Source organism: Haliotis rubra, unplaced genomic scaffold, assembly GCF_003918875.1.
Source record: "Haliotis rubra isolate DU_JTF1 unplaced genomic scaffold, ASM391887v1 Scf8, whole genome shotgun sequence".
NCBI lineage: Eukaryota > Metazoa > Mollusca > Gastropoda > Lepetellida > Haliotidae > Haliotis > Haliotis rubra.
Genome location: NW_025767523.1, coordinates 2,689,131 through 2,696,847, shown reverse-complemented (window position 1 = coordinate 2,696,847; position 7,717 = coordinate 2,689,131). Strand labels below are relative to the sequence as shown.

The 7,717-nt window shown below is 37.8% G+C and overlaps 1 protein-coding gene across 1 annotated transcript; it reads left to right on the top strand.

The window, feature by feature from the left end:
- Positions 1-1,788: 1,788 nt before the first annotated feature.
- LOC124261490 (Werner syndrome ATP-dependent helicase homolog) lies at positions 1,789-6,478 on the top strand. Its single transcript, XM_046695811.1, has 4 exons — positions 1,789-2,302; positions 2,871-3,046; positions 3,309-3,493; positions 6,402-6,478. Exons 1-4 carry the CDS (start codon positions 1,949-1,951, stop codon positions 6,476-6,478), a joined length of 792 nt encoding a protein of 263 aa, XP_046551767.1. The 5' UTR covers positions 1,789-1,948.
- Positions 6,479-7,717: the final 1,239 nt, after the last annotated feature.

Below are 7,717 nucleotides of genomic sequence, written 5' to 3'. Positions count from 1 at the left end.
CAATGCCCAGCTAAAAGATCCATCAGACAGATCAAATCCATCCGCGAGCTATGTGCTATATGGTGGCTCTAAGCAGCTTGTGGTCACCATGTTGTGGGAATTGGGAAGTCAATCTGACAATGCCGGTGGGAAGAAGAATAAGATGACGAAGGTGTTAAAAAATACATAGTAGAAATACCCGAGTGTTGGATTGTTTCATTCAGTTCGAATGAGACTGGATTGGAAACATTAAACGAACTGTAACCATGAAAAGAAAAGGAGACTACTACAACTTCATTTTAAAACGAGAGACACAGAAAACAGAGGAGAAGAAAAGAGGTCTTATCCAGACGCGTAGCAAGCCAATTTTGTCGTGTAAGCCTGATAGGTTGCGAAGCTTTATATTTAGATAGTATCGAGGGCAACGTTTTTAGCAATAACCATGTGTATGCCCGGGGTTATTTTTATAATAGTAGCTAGGCCCCTGTTATCAAACATGGTCCTGCCGGTTTAATTACTCTCTCGAAGACTGCAGCCCAAGATCAGTACATCCGGGTGTTCGTACTGCCACGGGTGAGAGCACAGCAGTCAGGGTGCCTGAACTTCGGAGGATATCCGGTCAAACTGTACGGAACAGGTTGAGAGAGATTGGACTGAGAGCCAGGAGACCCGACCTCGGGACCGTGCTACGTCGTCACCATCGCGCTCAACGTCTCCGTTATCTAAAATTATCAACTTGGTTGTATAGACATTTCCATCTTCTAAACTGATGTAAAAGTTCATGTACTAAAGTCTATTTGTGGACGAGTTATACATGTTATACATTTTCGCAACAGATTTCTGGCCTATGCGTTTTTATTTTGGGATAGTATATCTGAAAAATACGTGAAAGGATTCCACGTTCCATATGACATATAGTTGATGTACGATAGATTAAACTAAGGCATAATAGCATAAAGATTTAAACAAAGTAGAAGACAGTAAAGTTTAAGAGTGAATAAACGGCGAGTTTACTAGACAGCCACCGAATGATTTGTTATTGTAGTCCGTATTATATACCTTCTCCAGCTATCGCAGATAATCGCACTTACTGATCAAACTGACGATGAAGTTGTTATTGTGAACACAGGATTATATCATTAGATTGACAGAAACATCCATGATAAATGTGTATAATGGATGACCAGTTGCGAGTATGCCATGAATGAATACTCATGCCAGTTAGGAGATAAACATCATGTGTTGGCCAATTTCCGGGTGTTATTGAGCATTTGAAGCACGGGAATTCATTTGGTTTCAAATGGAATATTCCCGTGCTTCAAATACTCATTGTAAACCAAAAGTCACTGTGTTCTTTAATCTGATTGGTTGAAAAACGTGATCAAACGGGAATTCCCGTGCTTCAAGTACTCAATAACATCCGGAAATTGGCCAACACATGATGTTTATCTCCTAAATAACACCCGGAAATTGGCCAACACATGATGTTTATCGACATTGTAAACACAAAAGTAAACCGAAAGGTCCACACACGTTTTTTTGTGTCTGCTCTCATTGACATTGAGTACGGGTACAGCAGTGAAATGTCATTAGCCGGCCGTTTCGGCTGTCTCCATTGGTAGCATCTGGAACTGCTCATTTGTGACGTCATTCGGACTTTACGTCACAATATGATTTTAATGACGTCATCACAGCTGACGACGTAACAATACAATGGTGTGAGCGATGTTTGTATGTATTAATACGCAGCAAATTTCCGGGAATCGAATACCATTTGATCCACACTCCGGCACAGCGATGACTAACATAACATCACTGCCACAGGCTAATTTGCATATCACGTGACCGGACTACTCACATTGGCGCATTTGTTGATGGAGGTCATTCACGTGATTTAAATATCACGTGACCAAAGACGGACTACTTTCCGTGAATGTAAACAAAACAACACGCAGACACATACAAGGAAATGGATAGCTTTCAATCCGATATAGATAACATTTTGCAATTGTATGGTGATTCTGTTATATTGAAACCATATCAGAGGGAAGCTCTTCAGTATATTTACGCGGAAGAAAGTGATTGTATAGTTTGTCTTCCGACAGGTTACGGCAAGTCTTTAATATTTCACCTGCTTGGTCCGCTTCTTCGCCAAAAGAAAGGTTATGATTCAGGATCTATCCTGGTGATATCTCCCCTGAATATTATACAGAGGGATCAGGCGATAAGCATAACTAAGCGTGGCCTTAAGGCATGTAGGCTCAGTGTGAGCGGTAAAGGGACCACCCTTCGAGATGATTATGACTTCACTGAATATTGTATGGTAAGTAGATCTATTTACAATTATTATTATCAGCCAAAATTATACGTAAGAGCAAGTAAAAGTTGAAAATACTTCAAAAACTTTGTTTATGTGTATTAAGGGAACAGATAGCAGTATCGCAATATTAATTTGCCCATGCCCGTGTCAAAATGTCTATAAATAGTTCCGGTAAAAACCCATTCACCCAAGAATAATTTAAATGGGTTTTCCATATCTATGTATAGCTCAAGTTACGCCTTCTGAAAATAAATTCATTGATGTTTACTTGATGTATATGACTTATAATTTTGACCCTAGGCATGACAGATCCATGAAACCGCCACTGCTTCATCCATAAGTTTTTATTTTGACTGTTGTTGCCTTGTCAACCTACAAATACGTTATTTTATATAATGTCTTGTAATGTGTCAAAAGTTGAAATATGTTTTATAATGTCTGAAGAATTTGATTTGTTCAAGAAAAATAATATAGCGTTACGGTATTTTCAAATATATAAATATGATTAAGAATATGAAATATGGTTAAAGTAATTAGGTAAATGATGAATTGTGTCATTTGTTTATTCTAGGAATGTGAGACTGATGCTTCACTGGCAGACATAGAATCTGGACTCTATGATGTGATCTTATGTCATCCAGAGGCCTTGTTTTCAACATCACAAGGAGATGCTCTGTTGAACAGCAGAGCATTTCAGCAAAATGTTCTTGCAGTGGTATTTGATGAGTGTCACACAGTAGACCAATGGTATTTATACTGTAATTTGTGTTAGAATTGATAGTTGCAGCCTTCAGTTACAGGATTTTATTGTAGATAAAGGAGGATGTTTAATGCCAGTGTGGAATGTGGTAAAGTCAAGTAACTCTCCTTAATTACCTCATCATTGTGGTTGTTGTAGGGGTGTAGAAATTTGTATGTGATTTGCATATGTAATATATTTCCTTTTTGTACTGAATAAAATAAGGCTGTATGTTATTTGAAGTGTACAACCTATTATTTTGTTTTACAGGTCAAGAGACTTCAGAAAGGCCTTTGGCCATATAGACACCCTGCCCACCTTCCTATCTTGCCCTACCATTGCCCTAAGTGCAACGCTGACGGCAAGAGCTCTGGACAAACTTCCTGGCCTTCTGAATATGAAGAAGCCAAAGCTGATAATAGCAAACCCTGATAAACCAAATATTTTCTTGTGCTGTAATTCTTTTTTATCCAACTATGACATTATTGCATGTGCAGAGTCTGTTTATGTTCCCCTGGTTGATGAATTGTACATCATGGGTTCTCAGTTTCCTGTAACATTGTTGTATATGCCCATTGAATGGTGTGCACAAGCTCAGATTTATGCTTTGGACAAATTTGATAATCCAGGCCTGTGTTCAACCAAATTCATTACCATTTTTTCTGTACAGGATGAGGAAGTTTTAAGTTATGCAACAAATGAACTCCGAAAAGACAATCCAAAAATCAGACTAGTTTTCTGCACATCAAGTGTTGGTATGGGGTTTGATTCTCCAAGTGTTAGTAGAGTTATCCATGGGAGACCTCCCCGTAATATTGTTGATTACATTCAACAAATTGGAAGGGGTGGTAGACAGGGTCAAAATGCAACAGCGATTTTACATTATAATGACAATGATATCGCCAGAAATGTACCCCACATTGAAGAAAACATAATAAACTACTGCCGTACAAAAGAATGTTTGAGGATTGAAATGCTGAGAGTCTTTGGTTTTGAAAAGCCTGTTGCTACACTGAATAAATGCAGATGTTGATCCAACTGTGCAGTTCAGTGCCAGTGTGAGTTGTGCTCAATTTTCTTGTGAAGTAGCCCCCATTGTAGGCACTATATATGGACTTTTAAAAACAAAGGTGAAATAAGAACAGATTGTTTGGAAGCATTCAAAGTCATTTGTATTGTTGGAATCATTTAAGAATTGTTTGAAATATACATTATTGTAATTCTTAATTGTGAATACATATAATTAATTGCAAAACTGTCTTTGCAAAATACAGTTAGTTATACATGTCTGGTTTAATAAAATACACCTATCATACATTTCAATCTAAATGTTCACACATAAGCACTGAAATTGAGACTGTATATAGTGACATTATTCAGTCCGAGTCAATAAAAGGATGAGGGTATGTATATCCTCAACCTGTACATTGTCCAATACTTAAGAGGAGTGTATTTACATCATCAATTTGTGCATATTGGATATTAATGATCAATTATGCAGGAACCAGAACTATCCACATGACTCAATTTTCCCTGTTATTGATACTGTATATTGACATTATTGACCCTGAGTCAATAATAACATGAGCATATGTATATCCTCAACCTGTCCATTGTCCAATACTTAAGAGGAGTATATTTACATCATCAATTTGTACATATTGGATATTAATGATCAATTATGCAGGAACCAGAACTATCCACATACCAGAACTATCCGTAAGCACTATTATTGATACTGTATATTGACATTATTGACCCTGAGTCAATAATAACATGATCATATGTATATCATCAACCTGTACATTGTCCAGTAATTAAGAGGAGTATATTTACATCATCAATTTGTACACATTGGATATTAATGATCAATTATGCAGGAACCAGAACTATCCAAAGGACTCAATTTTCCCACATAAGCACTATTATTGATACTGTATATTGACATTATTGACCCCGAGTCAATAATAAGATGATCATATGTATATCATCAACCTGTACATTGTCCAGTAATTAAGAGGAGTATATTTACATCATCAATTTGTACATATTGGATATTAATGATCAATTATGCAGGAACCAGAACTATCCAAAGGACTCAATTTTCCCACATAAGTGTACAGTACACAACCCTGTGCACTTAAAAGAACCCACGAATCCGTTGGTGTATGACCAGATGGTGGCCACATGAATACGTGCAAACACCTGAGTTGCGGGTACAGCAACGTGTATATTGACATTATTCACCCTGACAAAGTACTGTGACTATGTGTACATTGTCCAGTAATTAAGAACTGTGAATCATCAACCTCGTTAGGATGAGATCAATTAGCAACAATAACTCGGTCCCGCCTAGTGATATAGCAAGAGTTGTATTGACCCTGAGTCAATAATAACATGATCATACGATGTGGCGTTGAGATTGACATCCATGAAGAGGGAAAAATACAAGCATCAATTTGCATACATTGATATTAATGATCAATTATGCAGGAACCAGAACTATCCAAATAATAAAATTTTTAAAATAAGAACTGTTATTGATACTGTATATTGACATTATTGACCCTGAGTCAATAATAACATGATCATATGTATATCATCAACCTGTACATTGTCCAGTAATTAAGAGGAGTATATTTACATCATCAATTTGTACATACTGGATACTAATGATCAATTATGCAGGAACCAGAACTATCCACATGACTCAATTTTCCCACATAAGCACTATTATTGATACTGCATATTGACATTATTGACCCCGAGTCAATAATAACATGAGTATATGTATATCATCAACTTGTACGTTGTCCAGTACTTAAGTTTTTAATAAATTGAATCATGTTCATCATGCTGACCATGACAATTGTTAATTATTTTTCGACTGCCAGGCTTTTTTTACTGCTACTGACATCTGGAAGGGTTGTTTTCTGTCACATCAATAATGTTTGTGTTATATATTAAGTAAGATAAAAAGTGAAGCACCCCCTTTTGTAACTGACGATATGTTTGCAACAGTTAAAAAACAGTGCTGTAAGGTTCATGTGACTAAAATGGTACGATTGCTATGGGATTCTGTGACAATTAGTCAGGTGTGTTGCTCAAACACATCCTGAGAGTAATCGCAAGAACACAATGCACGATTTTCTCCAAATGCAGTATGCTTCCATGCACAAAATTGCCAATTGATTGGAATGCAGAACGCTGGTTTGTCTTACATTAAGCAATAGGACGTGAAATTGCAGCAAACAACCCATGTGAGGGACATACCAGGATCCTTGAGACTGCCTAAGACTAATCAGTGTGAGGACAGAGCATTAGTGAGACGTGTACGACTTAATCCATTTGCCTCAATTACAGTTCAGATGGGTCTCTCGTATCCGACCATCATTTGTCATCCAGGACTGTTCGAAATCGCCTGCAACGTGCTGGGTTGAGGTTCAGCCAACCTATCAAAAGGCCCTTACTGCAAGATCACCACAAGAGACTCAGATTAGCATGGTGCTTGGCGTGTAGAGGGTGGAATCTAAGGACATGACTTAGTGTTCATTGGTCGAATGAAAGCAGATTTATACTGCATGGTACTGATGGTTGGGTGGGAGTATGGTGACGGCAAAATACAGGATTGGCATCTAGGAACAACCTTCCAACAGTTGCCTTTGGTGGTGGTTTGATAATGATCCGGGGTTGCTTGTCAAACTTGATTTTGTGACAATTTGTGGTAACTTAAAGGCTGGGGCACAAACCTCCAAAACTCCTCAGCAGTGAAGATGTTATCAGCCCGTGAGTGACAAGGCTGTAATGGCTATGGGTGCCTGGCAAGAGCCTGGCGATGTCAAAGGTTAACCTTGGAATTTACTACTAGAATAAAAATGTGCCTTATAGTAAATGCCCAACAACACTTTTAATTCATATTCAATTCTGAAAAAATACTGGGGATGCTTAATTTTTTTCCTTATGTATATGTCATATATTAATTCCTTAAGTACATGATTATGACATACAGAACTTCACATGTTTGGTGAGGCATATAGGTTAAACTACATGAATTTGTTTCCAAAATTCAGAGACATGAATGTATTACTTGTAAGAAATATGCAGATTAAGATATTTAAATGTAAGTAGGTGAAAACACCTTCAGGCCAATGAGGATCATGAAGGCATGGCATACAATTTGAATGTCATTACATACAGTGTCAAATAGATGGCAAACCATCATTTTCTTCATATTCATCATCAGGATTCACTTCCATCATTTGTCCCCTACACAATCTGGTGATGACACGTTCCATGTCTGTTCTCATTGCCTGAAGATTGATGCCATGAAAATTGGAGCTGTGCTGATAATTTCCTCCTCGGAACCTCCTACCAGCCATGAATTGAAATGGACGCAGTTCACGGAAAACATCTTGAACTTTTTTCCTGTCAACTTCGGAATCCCGTTTTGTGTGACGAGATGATTTTGACCTGGTGCCAATGCTTTGGTTGATCGATGATGTAAGCTTCGCCACTGTGTCAGCTGCCAAAGATGCTCGTTGTATGGCCTTTTCTGTTTTATTGGCCCCAAGTTGACGAATGAGATCTTTTTTGTTTCTTACTGAATGCTCCATGACAAGGTCAGTCTCAACATTGTTGCCTAAACCGCCCCGTGGGTTGACAAAGCTTCCTTCCAAAAG

Excerpts from the sequence above, each read along its gene's own strand:
- LOC124261490 (XM_046695811.1), top strand. The coding sequence starts at position 1,949 with ATGGATAGCTTTCAATCCGATATAGATAACATTTTGCAATTGTATGGT. Across the intron at positions 3,047-3,308 it reads TGTCACACAGTAGACCAATG|GTCAAGAGACTTCAGAAAGG; the intron begins GTATTTATACTG and ends TTTGTTTTACAG. Across the intron at positions 3,494-6,401 it reads ACCAAATATTTTCTTGTGCT|TTCAGATGGGTCTCTCGTAT; the intron begins GTAATTCTTTTT and ends CCTCAATTACAG.